General features: G+C 42.0%; 1 protein-coding gene across 1 annotated transcript in view; it reads right to left on the bottom strand.

Moving 5' to 3' along the window:
- The window catches only part of clec16a (C-type lectin domain containing 16A), a 209,533-nt gene that overhangs the window by 191,390 nt on the left and 2,121 nt on the right, over nt 1–16,022 (bottom strand). Inside the window, exons 2-3 of the mRNA XM_033040308.1 lie at nt 4,337–4,465; nt 2,887–3,020 (exon numbers count right to left, since the gene is read on the bottom strand). Coding sequence (XP_032896199.1) covers nt 2,887–3,020; nt 4,337–4,465 — 263 coding nt within the window. The remainder of the gene's footprint in view (nt 1–2,886; nt 3,021–4,336; nt 4,466–16,022) is intronic.

Consider the following 16,022-nt stretch of genomic DNA (forward strand, 5'->3'; position numbering starts at 1 on the left):
GTGAACTTGGGTACAGAGAACCCTTGTAGTTTGCTCCACCCTGCTGGAAGATGGTGCCAAGTGGCATGCTGGAAAAGATAATGTGGTCCAGAGGCAGAGAGCCAACAATCTCAGGCCAACAGATGACCCGCCCAGTGTAACATGAAGTCTCAGGATATTCACAGCAACACAGCTGTTATTATGTACTGAGAACACAACATGCTGAGTGTAGTAATTATTTTAACAATAAAACCTAATCCTTCCCGGCCTCCAAGAAAAAGCTTTCCAAACGCGAATTCAACGTAAGGAAGGAAACTGCTGCAGCATAGCACATTTCAGTCTTCCCTTTCCCTGCTCTTGCCAAAATGACTTTGCTGTGTGCCAATGCTAGCAACATATGCTTGTGGCAGAAAGCATGTCATAACACATTAGAGTAACTTTGCCCAGATTTACTCTATCTACGCAGTTAGATTCGAGCAGGGGTAGGTATTAAACCCTTTAAGCACCCTCACCATTTAATATGACCATGGTTGATTTCTGCTTGCAACTCCTCTCCTGTTCCATTTCCCCATACCACTCCATTCATCGACTTATCAAATGTTTATCCATCTCCACTATAAATACAAGCTTATTTGCCTTACTTGCTGGATCTGCTTGCAAGCTTTTTGTGATTCATTCACGAGAACACTTGGATCCCTCTATATTTCACTCAGTGTCTCCATTTAGATAACAATCTGCCTTTTCATTTCTCTCACCAAAGTGCATGATGTCATTTTCCCCCACGTTAAACTCCACTTGCCAGTATTTTGCCCACTCACTCAAATCTATCTAAAAGGCAGTTATTTTCTTTATTATACTTTGACTTGTTTTGATAACAATAGAGTTTTTAAAATCAAACATAGCTTCTGTGGGATGCAGAAGAGTGGAAACATTTCTTGGTGAAGATGAACACACTTTGGTATTTTGCCCCTTTGATATTTTGATCCTTGGGTGGTGGTGAGGTTATAAGGGAGCCAAGAAGGAAAAATGTCTCATAGGAAAAAGTGCAGTGTGCCAAGTGACAGAAGAGCAAGCAGTAGAAATGCAATACAGATCTGTCGAAAGGTAAATGTGGAATACAGAAGAACGTTTAAAAAGCTGTGTACTGAATGGAAGAGCAGCAATTAGGAAAAGACAGCCTGAACAATTAGAGTTATATTTTCCCCAAATCCCCACCCTGCAAGCTGTTCATAGCCACAAATGGCTCCTGTCCCCGTATCTCACTGTAAATGAAACTCAAGTATCCACTGTGTCTCACTTGAACCAATGTTCAAAAATGTTACGTTTTGAGTCTCACTTCAGAGATTTGAATGTTCTTGGTCCTCCAAAATATTCCAAATGGAATTTAAACTGGAGGTGGTGGAGGGAGGACTTAAGCCAGAAAGGGTTATTGGGAAGAAAGAGCTACTTTAAATTTAGTTGCATCTGGTTGGGTAACTATGGTAGGGTGGAGATTATTCCATGCTTTAATTGTGCGGGAGAAGAACGAATTGCTGTATACATCTGTCTGGGATACTAGCTAGGATCACAAATTGGATCGAATGCCCTCGTCTGCTCCTAATTGGTTTGGGTTTGGTGTAGGTCTTGTAATCTATGTCGAGCTGACCATTTAACATTTTGTAAAAACAGGTCAAACGGTGAGCTTCACGTCTGTCTTGGAGAGGGTTCCCCCCCAGAGAATTCAGAAGTTTGGTGACACTCGCTTCTCTCTCTCATAGGTGTTAGTAACAAATCGAGCTGCCTGTCTTTGGACACGTTCGATGGAAGAAATGTTTTATTTGTGTATGGGTCCCATGCTGCAACTGCGTAGTCCAAATGAGGTCTAACGAGGGTGAAGTATAGCTTCTCCTTGACAGAAGTTGAACAATGTAAAAGACCTAGGCTACATTCTGTTGCAAGACTGCAGTATTTCATTATTGGAGGTGCCCATTTAAAAAAAAAAAAAAAGAACTATTCAAGCAAGTCTCCACATGAGGTCACAGATGAAAGTAACACAATTTTGAAGAGAAGCAGACCATTTATGCCCAGTACATTTATCCCTCAAATCACCAAACTATAATTAGTTAGTCGTTATCATATTGCTGTTTAAGAGAGCTCCAGGTGCAAATTAGGTACCACTTTTCCTTCATTAACTGCAAAATATTTTGGAATATTGTAAGCAGATCAAAACATTTTTCCTCATTCTTTTAATATATTCTGCTCCACTTTCCACTTTCTCTCTCACACAGACACACACACATACTGACAATGCTTAACCACTCAAAAGGAAACAATAGGATAGAATTTGTAGTAAAGGACTGCAGATACTGGTTTAAAATGAAGGTAGACACAAAATGCTGGAGTAACTCAGCGGGACAGGCAGCATCTCTGGAGAGAAGGAATGAGAATTGACAGGGCAGAGAAAGAAACTGCCAAATGGGTCAGGAACAAAGAATGAAAGACGGGGGGAGGAGGGAAAAAGATTTGAGAAAGGCAGGTTTGTGGGGTTGGAGCTGAGTTAGAGCAGGATGGGGGGGGGGGCTCACTGGCAGAGGGAGGCATGCACGTTAATAGCGCACAGAGAACAGAAAAAATAAGCTTTACATTTCTTCAGGCAGTATCAGGGAAAATATACTTTATTTTACAGAAGGAATCATTGCCTTATGAAAGGTAAACCTCCATATGGCAGTTTCTGCAACAATTCAGTTAGCGGTGCCATTTTATATCTGGCGGTAAGATCCATCAATGGAAAAAAAGCCAATTCAACTTTTCAAAATTCAATCTCAATAGTACATATTCATTCTTTCTATAGTTTGGAGGTATGGGACAACAGGAGAGAAACAGTGTACAAAGTGGATTATAAAAAAGTTACAAGGAATATAAACTTACACAGTGAGGTTTCGTGGCTAATATTTTCAAACAGGATATTGATCGTCTGAAGTAGCTGTACACACACAAAGCGACCGGATTTCTGGCGCAGGATATTTAAGAAGAAAACAAACATGTTTTTCTCCAAGAAAAAGCTGCAACAAAATGTATCTTCATTAATAATGAATTAAAATTTAGAGGGCAATCTCATAATCCAATTATTACCCCCACTTCTCATGATCAAGACCGTTAATCAAACTTCCTTTGGCCCCTTCCTAGTCTTTGAACAAACTGCCATTTATCAATCCATACCCATCTTCACCATGGCTACATTTAAACACTTCCAATCAACTTGTCATCCTTGCCACAACATAGAAAGAATTATTAACAATAACTACAAAAGGCATCTTGTTTAGTGTGAATGTGGTGATTTTTTTTTTAACTGACCTCATACTCTCTCTGCAGTCTTTGAATAGCTATGTACACAATCCACCCCACAGCCATTCTACAATAGCCAGCCCAATGTAATGTGATAGACGTCGCTCTTTTTATTCAGATCGACCCAGAACCTCTCCAGTAACGTTTATTCTCCAGACCTACCCAATGAAACCAGGACACCTCCCCCCCAAGATGATTATTTTTGCCCTCCCCTCTTTCCCTCACTGCCATGGGGACAAATTCAAAAAGAGGGCATCAGTTTCTGATACATAGCTCCCCTTCCAAATACCAAGGTCCCATCTGTGTCTCAGTTTTCTGGCTATTTGTGAAACTGCAAGCGCTAAATTTGCCTTTTTTACGAAGAACTAAAGAAACTATACATACTTTCTGCATTTTATGCTGCTCAATCTAATCATCAAAATAAATTGTTGTGAGCTCTGTCATAAAAAGTCATAACATAGCCCGGAAGGTAGCAAAACAATTAATGTTCAATGCTTTATGAGGTGCAATGTGCTACATGAGGAAGTCACCAAATATTATGCTAAAAGCTTGCCCACATGATGGCAGGATATAGATTTATGATAACATGCCTTCGGCAGTTATTAATACTGCCATTGCAGAGAAATAAGAAATTTGAAGTCAACAATGCAACATCAGAATGTAAAGGTAGACAAAATTCAGATTCAGATCTGAAGAAGGGTTTCGACCGAAACGTAGCCTATTTCCTTCGCTCCATAGATGCTGCCTCACCCGCTGACTTTCTCCAGCATTTTTGTCTACCTTTGATTTTCCAGCATCTGCAGTTCCTTCTTAAACATCAGAATGTGAAAGTTGTCTATCAGGAAATCAGACATTGGTGCAAAAAAAGAGACATCTTTCCTAACTTATCCTTTTGCAAACAATAACTTATTTTCAAATTTCTACAGTAAACCCAACCAAATGTATATTTATCCATGCACTAGTTAATACACAACTAACTTCACTGCATTTTTGTTTTCTGCACAGATAAAATAAAACATGGATTGTGACTTACTCAAAGACAGAGCTGTCATTTTGATCTCCCCAGATGAGGATTTCTGTAATAGATCGAATTGTTTCCACCAGCAGATTGCGATTACTCTCTGTTACAGTCGTGTTCTTTGTTAAGACATGGTACATGTACCTGTGGATATATTAACAGTTAATCGTGAAATGTCATCACAAAAATCAATAACCAAAAATAAATCAGATAATCAGATGCATTTTGGACAGGGAACTTACTGGTGACACCACATTCCTTTGGAAGAACATACTGCAGAGTCAAAGTTTTGGAAGTGTACAGAATTTCAAAATTAACCCATCATTCATTTCAACATCTAGTTATCAACAAAGCTCACACACATGACAGCCAGAAAAAAACATTCCACAAATGGCAAGTAATTTTCCAGATAAGAGGACGTAGAGGATGTGACTGACAAATTTTTAAACGGCAAGGTTCAGCAGATCAGCGCTGAAGCAACTTTAGTTCCTGGTATGGGTGCTCATAGCAGTTTCAACATACATGGTCTCTGCTCACTTTACCCAGGAACTGAAGATGATAGAAAAGGTCAAAGGATCCCAAAGGAAAGCAAAATACTGTTGATCAACATGTCTAAAATTAAAACAAAATGCTGGAAGTATTTAGCAGATCGGGCATGAAAGAAAATTTGGGATGAAAGAAAATTATGCTACAGGTCAGTAACCTTCCTTCATCAGAGTAGATCCCAATCAACGAGCAACAAATACTTCCATCCAATGGGCAAACATGAATTGTTATGTTCAGATCCACAGCATACAGTATCAAGCAGCATATTACAGGATATATTTTATTTTCTTAAGCAGAAGCAATAGAGATGAAACCACTTAAATCGGATCACTGGCAGAAAGGGTTTTTAAGAAATTCATAGTAATTTACAGGTGCACAACCTTTTATCCGAAAGCCTTGGGACCAGACACTTTTCGTAATTCGGAATTTGTCGGTCTTCGGAATGGATTTTTTTTAGCGTAGACTTTAATGGCTGGCTCAGTGGTAGAGTGCTCGGCTCATATCCGCAAGGTCGCGAGTTTGCGCCTTGATCCCGGCAGTTCCTCGGTCGCGAGTTTGAGTCTTCAATGTACTTTTTTCTTGCAGAATAAATGTCTGTATGAAATGCAGTGTGTTGAATGAATTCCTGAATTTGTAAATGTGACCGCAGCATTGAATCACCTCTCGCACTCATGTCACCCTAGCGGGGCTTCATGCCCTTAGGCGGCCTAAGGCGACATTTTCACACTCTTATATCCGTGTGCAGCAGAGGCGACGTGCGTTTGGCGCCAAACGTGAGCTTTGGTGAGCAGACGACATCCTGGAAAAAATGTCCGGTTTCTTCCAGGTAGGCGATATACCCTCCCGGGCAATATACCCTCCACTTCTCTTTTATGAAGGGGATTTAGTTCCCCTTTCTTCCAGGACCGACCGGAGGTTCCGCTGTCACCTCTGCGGGCCGCCCTCGGCGAACGCTCACTCAACTTTGTCTTGGGATTCCTACTCTCCCGCGCAATGTATCCTCACCTTCTCTTTTATGAATGGGGATTTAGTTCCCCTTTCTTCGAGGACCGACCGGAGGTTCCGCTGTCACCTCTGCGGGCCGCCCTCGGTGAACGTCCTGTCTCCCTGTCCCTGGGATAGCAGGGGGCGATCAAACAGCACAATACCCCCTCCCCCTCCAACTCCAGAGGAATCCGCTCCCCGATGGGCCGCTACGGCGACAAGTGGCAGTTCGCCCACAGCCCGAGCTGCGCGACCCCAAGAACAAGACGTACCTTGCACACCATCAGCTTCTCCCCATACGGGGAGCGTGTTCCTCTGGAGTTGGAGCGGGGCTGGGCTGGAGTTGCTGATCTGAGATCTCCGTGCTTGCAGTGGGCCTGGGGGTCGCTGTCCCGATGAGGGGGCGCAGCTCGGGCTGTGGGCGAACTCCCACTTGTCACTGTAGCGGTCCATCGGGGAGCGGCTTCTGGTGGTCCTGATGTCTCCGGCCAGTTTGCAGTTTTCCTCTGGAGTTGGAACGGGGCTGGGCTGCTGCTGGCTGTGGGTCTCTGGGATCTCCGTGCTTGCAGTGGGCCTGGGGGTCGGTGTCCCGTTGGTCCTGACGTCTCCGGTGATTGGCACTGACCTGCTAGCATCGCCGACATGAAGACAGTGCAAAGCCCCCGCGGCGGTGCAATGGGCGGGGAGCTGGAGAGGGGAGGGAAGGGGTCACACACATGGCCGGGAAGCAGAGGGGTGTAGGTGGGGTGAAACTGAAGGCAGCAACAATCTGCTGCTGCTGCCTGCCCGCTGAGTTAAAAAGTTCCCACGCAAGACTCACGATACACTGTGTATCGCGAGTCTACCGTGGGAACTTTTTAATTCAGCGGGCAGGCAGCAGCATATTGTCAATTATTAACCCTCCCGCGCAATATACCCTCACCTTCTCTTTTATGAATGGGGATTTAGTTCCCCTTTCTTCGAGGACCGACCGGAGGTTCCGCTGTCACCTCTGCGGGCCGCCCTCGGTGAACGTTTTCAAGGACCTTTCTTCAAGGACCGAAAAAATGTCCGCTATTCGGAGGTTTTCGTTATTTGGATCTTCGGATAAAAGGTTGTGTACCTGTACTAAGTTTGTGTCTTTTTTTAATGGGTTTAAGAAAAAAGGGCAGAAAACCATTGTACTGCCTTTATGGTTGATTACAGTATGAGCATATTTTCTATGTATCTATTAACAGCTTTATTTACCTGAGAAACAAATATAACTAATAAACTATCACTTTACCCGAAACAACTATAAATTGAGATCATGTGCCAGATTTAAATTCTATGATTTCTTGCAAAACTATTTAGCCCTGAGAATTACCTTCAGAAATGTTTTGGAACACGGGTAAAATACTAATAAGGCGTTCAAAGTGAAACTCCCATACTAAACTTTTTTGTACAGAGAACAGGATGTAATTCCTCTTTTAGACATAAAATGCACAGATTGAATTGAATTAAATTTAATTGAATAAATATTATTGGCCAGGTATGTATACACACAGTGCCCTCCATAATGTTTGGGACAAAGACCCATCATTTATCTATTTGCCTCTACTCCACAATTTGAGATTTGCAATAGAAAAAAAAAAATCACATGTGGTTAAAGTGCACATTGTCAGATTTTATTAAAGGGTCTTTTTATACATTTTGGTTTCACCATGTAGAAATTACAGCTGTTTATATATAGTACCCCCATTTCTGGGCACCATAATGTTTGGGACACATGGCTTCACAGGCGTTTGTAACTGCTCAGGTGTGTTTAATTGCCTCCTCAATGCAGGTATAAGAGAACTCTCAGCGCCTAGTGTTTCCTCCAGTCTTTCCATCACCTTTGGAAACTTTTATTGCTGTTTATGAACATGAGGACCAAAGCTGTGCCAATGAAAGTCAAATAAGCCATTATGAGACAGAGAAACAAGATTAAAACTGTTAGAGACATCAGCCAAACCTTAGGCTTACCAAAATCAACTGTTTGGAACAGCCCCAAAAATTCACCATTCTCCAGGTGAGATAATTTCTTCTTAGCTCAGACCAGAATAACCAGCCCCATTTTGACAGCACAATCACTGGACCTAGACACCCCACGACATGTTCGGGAAATGTGGTTGGATTATTCAACGTATGATCAACCTCGGTGAGACCAAGCGCAGCACAACACCTCTCAGTTCGCAATAACCAACCTGATCTCCCGGTGGCTCAGCACTTCAACTCCCCCTCCCATTCCGAATCCGACCTTTCGGTCCTGGGCCTCCTCCATGGCCAGAGTGAGGCCCACCGCAAATTTGAGGAACAGCACCTCATATTTCGCTTGGGTAGTTTACACCACAGCGGTATGAACATTGGCTTCTCCAATTTCAGGTAGTCCTTCCTTTCTCCCCCCCCCCCCCCCCCCCCCACTCCCAGCTCTCCCACAGCCTACTGTCTCCGCTTCTTTCCTTTTTCTTTTTCCCGCCCCCCCGCCCCCCCGAAATAAGTCTGAAGAAGGATCTCGACCCGAAACGTCGCCTATTCCTTCGCTCCATAGATGCTGCCTCACCCGCTGATTTTCTCCAGCTTTTTTGTCCACCACCCATTCACACAAGTTCTGTTATCCCACTTTCCTCACCCACTCCCTACACATTAGGGGCAATTTTACAGACAAGTTAACCTACAAAGCCAATGCGTCTTTAGGATGTGGGAGGAAACCCACACGCTTGCAGGGAGAATGTGCAAATTCAACACAGACAGTGCCCGAGGACAGGATCGAACACAGATCTCTGGCGTGAGACAGCAAGTCTACCAGCTGTGTCACTATATTTTGTTTTCCAACACACACAAAATTATACGTTGATAACTTTGGTTACAAAAAAAAAAAGAAACTGTCCATTTTCAGTCTTAAATCTCTAAGTCACTCTATGTCCCCCTTTACAGCTACTGAGTGTGTTAATTCAGTTCAAGACTATGGGGCAGTACATTGGCCATAAAGTTGCTGCCTAAAAGTGCCAGAGACACGGAATTGATCCTGAATACGAGTGCTGTCTGTATGGAGTTTGCTCCTTTTCCCTTTGATCGCATAGGTTTTCTCCGGGTGCTCTCGTTTTCTTCCACACTACAAAGGTGTGCAGGAACCTTTTTCAGACCCAACCCAAAACGTAATATTTTCCTTTTACCAGAGATTCTGTCTGACCTGTTGAGTTACTCCAGCTTTTTGTGTCTATCTTTGGTTTAAACCAGCATCTGCAGTTCCTTCCTACGCATACAATAGAACTTTATTAATCCCAGGATGGAAATTGTGTGTGTATATATATATATAGTTATATATTCATATATAAATATACACTTTAGTTTTCTCATTTATAACATTGTTTACAGAGTACTATGTTTACATATTCTGTTGTACTGCTGCAAGTAAGGATTTCATTGTTCTAACTCGGACGTGAGAGAATAAAACTCTTGACGCGGCGTGTACTCGGTGGGCCAAACGGCCTGTTAATGCGCTGTATCTTAAATTAAACTAAAACCAGAGGGAGTCCAAAGAAGGGTCTCTACCCAAAACGTCACCCAATTTCTTCTATTCAGAGATGCTGGATGCTCCATGGAGTTCCCCCGCACAATTAAAGCATGGAATAGTCTTCACCCTACCATAGTAACTCAACCAGACGCAACTAAATTTAAGGTAGACAAAAATGCTGGAGAAACTCAGCGGGTGAGGCAGCATCTATTGAGCGAAGGAAATAGGCGACGGGAGATCAGGTTGGTTATTGCGAACCGATCGGAGGTGTTGGGCAAAGCGATCGCCAAGCCTACGCTTGGTCTCACTGATATAGAGCAGCTGACACCTAGAACAGCGGATGCAATAGATGAGGTTGGAGGAGGTGCAGGTGAACCTCTGCCGCACCGGGAAATACTGCTTGGGTCCTTGGATGAAGTCAAGGGGGGAGGTAAAGCGATAATTGTAGCATTTCCTGTGGTTACAAGGGAAAGTGCCAGGAGAGGGGGTGGGAAGGGACGAATTGACCAGGGAGTTATGGAGGGAGTGGTCTCTGAGGAAAGCCGAAAGGGGAGGAGATGGGAAGATATGGCCAGTGATGGGATCCCATTGGAGGTGGCGAAAATGTCGGAAGATTATCTGTTGTGGTAGACAAAAATGCCGGAGAAACTCAGCGGGTGAGGCACCATCTATGGAGCAAAGGAATAGGTGACGTTTCGGGTCGAGACCTGTAGACAAGGATAAAAGTTAGGGATTGGATAAGTAAATAACCTTTACTGAGAAAAGTGAAAGTAGCTTTCTGTGGTAATTAAAATCCACTGTTGCCATGCACAAAATCCTTATTCTTCCATTATTTTCTCGGTTTAAATATTTAATTTTTAAATTCCATAACAGCTGATACTGGACTACAGAGTCCAATTGCGGTTACACCCATCAATTAAAATCTACCCTAATTCAAGAACGGTACAGAGCTGGGCTCCAAGCTAGAGATTTATTCCCATCACAGAATGTTGGGATAAGAGCAGAATAACAGGTTAATAGCCAGAAGCAAGACACAAAAAGCTGGAGCAATTCAGCGGGACAGGAAGCATCTCGGGAGAGAAGGAATATGTGACGTTTTGGGTCGAGACCCTTCCTCAGACTGGTCTGAGGAGCAGTCCTGATCTAAAACGTCACCCGTTCCTTCTCTCCCAAGATGCTGCCTGTCCCGCTGAATTACTCCAGCTTTTTTTGTCTATCTTTGGTTTAAACCAGCATCTGCAGTTCCTCCCTACAGGTTAATAGCCAGTGCTTTATAAAGCGTTGAATTTAGCCAAAGACAAAACTAGTTAATTAATCCTGACCAATATTAAACACAAGATACAAACACAAATTAAAAATATCACACTGCAAAAGCCCACAATGGCAGTATTTTCACCACAGATTTTAGTAAAGCAGTTTCATACACTGGACAATTTGAATAAATGGGCCGCTGCAACAAATTGCTTGAATGTTTGAACCGACACTAATGAATAATCTTGAGCATGTGCTCATTTATAAAGTATATAAAGCTTCAGATCTTGGATATAAATGAAACCGAGCCAGCTCGACCTGAATGCAAGATCCGTATTGCTGATCTCATACAATGAACAATGCAATTGATTCAAACATATAAATCTTACAATGCATGATCCACATGAGTTACACTTGGCAGTTGCTGATCATACCAGGCCACCACAAAATTTCTGGCATCTTCTTTAATCCGGACAAAATTATGAGAGTGCCCTTAACATCCCCCCAAAAAATGTGGCGCCTAGGCCAGGTCTCTACCTCATCGGGACTTCCGCATCCGATTGGCGGGTGGAGACTAAATATTTAAATACTCTATAATTTCCTTAATTCTATATATTTTTTCCAAACTTGCTATAGAAACATAGAAACTTCCTTAACCTTTTCCATCTGGATGATGTGCTGGCCGTGGTTGTGCGCACGTGCAAGGCGGCCGGCCGTGCCGGCGGATGAGGAGCAGCCGGAGACGGAAAACTCGGCAGCCTGGACACGGATGGCGGAGACAGATAGACAGACAGACCCAGAGAGAGGCCAAGCCGGGCAAAATGACACTGCTTTTAGGTTGCCAGACTGGACATTTGGTGGCCATAGGCACCCGGGCAACCGTTAATTTCGAGCCCTGCTCAATGTGCTCAAACCCTCCTCATTCGACAAACCCCTGCAATCCCATGAATCATTCTGTTGAACTTTCACTGTGTTCCCTCTGTTGGAAGTACATCCTTTATTGCAGAAGGATACCAAACCCATACACAACATTCTGTGTCTAGCCAAACCCAATATAATTACAACTCAAAACCTTGTATTGAAATCCTCTTGCAATATCTTCCTAATTGCTTGCTTCATCTGCCTATTAACTTTCAGCAATTGGCACACCATACATATTAAGGTCCCTCAGAATACGATCAGCATTTGATCTCTCACCATTTCCAAGTACCCTCCTGTTCTATATTTTTCTACCTTAGTGGATGATTTTTTTTTTCCACATCACAACCCGTCTGCCATTTCCTCACCCACTCACTTAGCATATGGCTTTCTTTAGAAGACTCCCCACATTTTTCTCATAGCTCACACTGGCATCCACCTCAGCAATCTTGGATATACTGTATTACACTTGAAGCCCTCTTTCTAATTATTGATATAGATTTTAAACAGCTATGGCCCCAGCACAAAATCTTGCAGTACCCAATTGTCACAACCTCCTAACATGAGAAAGACACAATTTCTGTGCAATGACTAATCATCAATCCACAGCAACATACAATCCCCTGACTCTTCTGCTCCAAAGTTGCTTAATGTTCCTGTGCATATTCTTATAAAATAACTTTGTTCTAAACATTTTGTTATCCACAACATGCCTGAATTAGAAGTATGCTACTCAGTCTCTCAAGCCTGCTCTTTCATTTAATATGCAATTGGAGGGAAGAGGCGGAAACCATCTTTCCCAGGACTATCCGGAACACTAATTTCAAAAACAGACTAAATATTTAAATACTCTATAATTTCCTTAATTCTATATATTTTTTCCAAACTTGCTATAGAAACATAGAAACTTCCTTAACATTTTCCATCTTTCTTGCTTGATGACTCTAATATCCCATTTTCCCTTGTCTATGTCTTGGCTTTCAATTGGTCAAAATGCAGATCACAATAATTGGAACTTCCTCTCTCCCACAATTTACTTTTTAGTCCCAACATTTCCTTAAACCTGGCACCAGGTGGCAGCACATCCATTTGAGCTTGCACTCAAAGATGCAGAGAACAGTATTTACTTCTATAACTGGAATGTTGTCTGCCACTCCATTCCCTTCATGCACCCAACTTGAATGGTTCCTTGTACAACAGTGCTGTCCATCCTCCCTCGAGTCTGCCTCGATCCCAAGGGGCCACCTAAGATGAAGTGAAGGAAGTAGTCTCCAACATTTGCAGATAATCTCAGCAGGGAGTGGCATATAGAAAAAGGATGATCCTATGAATTAAACACCTACATTTAATTTTTAGAGTATGGTGACGGGAACTGAAAACATTACTAGCTGTAAACATATATGTATTCGGCACATTTTTTCTACTGCAGGAGAACACAGTATTTGAAATATATTGCTTGAAACTATATTTTCCCAACAATGTCACTCATATTATTGCTTGTTTCAATAAGTCTTCTGCTTTGTGCATTGCTGCAGCACAATACTATGCTTACATTATATTCCTTTTACAATAAACATCAGAAATCATCATTCCTTCCCTGGACAACTATGTATGTACGTGGATAATCAAAAAGAACCTGCAACCCATCCATCAATGGATACAGCAGCCTCCTGAAATGTATCTGAACAATGGAATGCAAGATGAGTCCTTTACAAAATAATTTTGCATTTTCATCACTGCCTTTTTCTGTCCATGCTGTTCTAAACACAGAATTAACAAATTACATTTTTTTTTTTTTTTTTAATTTGTGCAGGTTGTGCAGTCTGTTTAACATTACACCTGGTTCAGCCCAAATCATAAGATTCTGTATACTTTACTTCGGTTTGCAGAATACAAACAATTTGGGGGGGTTTCTACAGCCGAAGAATCTGCTGATTCTTAATCACTTCTAAATTTATTACACTTGCTTTTCATGATTTATTTTTACTTTAATGAAAAAAATAAATGTTTATGTAGATTTGTTACATTTTTGGAAGATTTATTCAATAAGAACTATAAGATTATATATTTTTTTAACCTAAGAACAGACGCAGATTTTTAACCTTTAGGCAAGGGTGGATTTAAAGCCAATGGTAAAATGTGGCGGTCAGAACCTTAATCCACATCACAAATAAACCTGCTACTTTTTATTTCCACCCCCAACCTACAAAAAGCACAGTCTGAATCAATGGCAGACCTTTTGTTTTGAGCAGCCGACAACCCTGTAATTTCTGCTGAATATTATTCCAGTATCTTAAATAACTCACTCATTAGACTTGATTGAAATGGTAGGATCTGTAAATCTTAAAGTGACTCGCACATTAAATACCAGTTCTAAAATCTCAACTCATATTCAGAAATTGTGGTCCAGGAAAGACAGATAAAGCAAAGAATAAAATGTACACCTGCCATAAAGTTAAAACAGGCACTTGCATAAATTCCTTCTTACACACTCAGAGCTGTATTGACAATAGAGTATATTGGAAATATTGTAAAAAATACCTTTAATACGGAAGGAACCGAAAACACTAGTGTTTTGCCATCAGCTAACCAATCATTTTAATTAGTACTGTTTCCCGATTAATCCTGATCAACAAATGTAAAACCTTCATGAAAAGGTAAAAAATGCTTGAGCAGCAAAGTCAGAAAGCAGGCTGCTTAAATATGCTCTCAACAAAGATCAATCTTCCAAAAGGAGACACACAATCAATGCATGTAATTATAAGAAATTCAGTGTTCACAAAAATTACAGAAATCTCAATTATTCCTTCTATCTTTTGCTTTCACCCATAGCCAATATTCTCTTCTTAAATCAAAAGATGCCTAATCAATTTCCATTGCACAGAAATAACTCACTTCTTATTTAATTCCCCAGTAATTATCTACAATGTAGAAATATTTTAGGGGTTACCTTAGTTCATCCAAAGAACAAAACAGCAACTAAATTAGTTTGCCCTATTCCAGTTATACAAAACATGAGCATAAAACAAAACAAGCGAAGCAATCGCAGAGATGGCACAAACAGCCTACTCTCATTACTTATGTGTGTATAATATTAATAATGACAAGAACATACAGTGCCCTCCATAATGTTTGGGACAAAGACCCACCATTTATTTATTTGCCTCGGTACTCCACAATTTGGGATTTGTAGTTGTAAAAAAAAATCAAAAAAAAAATCACATGCGGTGAAAGTGCACATTGTCAGATTTTGTTAAAGGGTATTTTTATACATTTTGGTTTCACCATGTAGAAATTACAGCTGTGTTTCTACATAGTCCCCCCCATTTCAGGGCACCATAATGTTTGGGACACATGGCTTCACAGGCGTTTGTAATTGCTCAGGTGTGATTAATTGCCTCCTTAATGCACGTTTACGAGAGCTCTCAGCAGCTAGTCTTTCCGTCACCTTTGGAAACCTTTATTGCTGTTTATCAACATGAGGACCAAAGTTGTGCCAATGAAAGTCAAAGAAGCCATTATGAGACTGAGAAACAGGAATACAACTGTTAGAGACATCAGCCAAACCTTTGGCTTACCAAAATCAACTATTTGGAACATCATTAAGGAGAAAGAGCACTGATGAGCTTCCTAATCGCAAAGGGACTGGCAGGCCAAGGAAGACCTCCACAGCTGATGACAGAAGAATTATCTCTATTACTAGACTAAGTGGGATCCGTTGGGTTCCAGCATCAGACGGGAGGGCTGGTCCCCCAACACAATATTCCACCTCTCCACCAATTCCAATATTGGTGGCCAGTGGGGGGGCTATCTGGAGTGCTAGTATGGGTGTTGTGGGCTGAAGTGTCTGGTTAGTGTTGGGGCTAGTATGGACATTGTGGCACGAATGGATTCCTGGGCTGGCGGCTCAGTCACTCAAGCCTGTTGTGCTGGCAGCTCACTCACTCATTGCCTGTGGGCTGGCAGTTGACTCACGGCTATTCCTTGAAATTTCATTTCAAGCAGGGTGCAAGCCCACGAAATTCAAGTGCAGTTTCTTACCACTTCAAGCAGGGTGCAAGGACACCAAATTCAAGTGCAGTTTCATACCATTTCAAGCAGGGTGCAAGGCCACTAAAGACAGCGAGTCGTGGCCTCTCCCTCCTCAATCTTGCAGAGACTAAGCCACGGCCACACTTCTGGGTTTTATTGTCCCTCCCCCCCAGAAGGGGCGTGGCCTTCATGGCGTGATTGACAGCAGAGAGAATCTCAACATTTTTTAAACACTAATAACTCTTTTATTTTTCATCGATGGGAAAAATCCTCTTGTCCTGCGCAGTGGAGGGGGACTGAGTAAGATGGCCAAAAATCACAGCCGTAAGTGGCGGCGTTTTTTCTAAAATCAATATACAGAACAGGAAATGGTCAAGATCAGACTTTTAGCAATATGGATAAAGAAAAATCCCCAAACACCTGTCCGACCGACCAGAAACACTTTTCGGGAATCAG

This window comes from Amblyraja radiata, chromosome 22 (assembly GCF_010909765.2).
Source record: "Amblyraja radiata isolate CabotCenter1 chromosome 22, sAmbRad1.1.pri, whole genome shotgun sequence".
Classification (NCBI taxonomy): Eukaryota; Metazoa; Chordata; class Chondrichthyes; order Rajiformes; family Rajidae; genus Amblyraja; species Amblyraja radiata.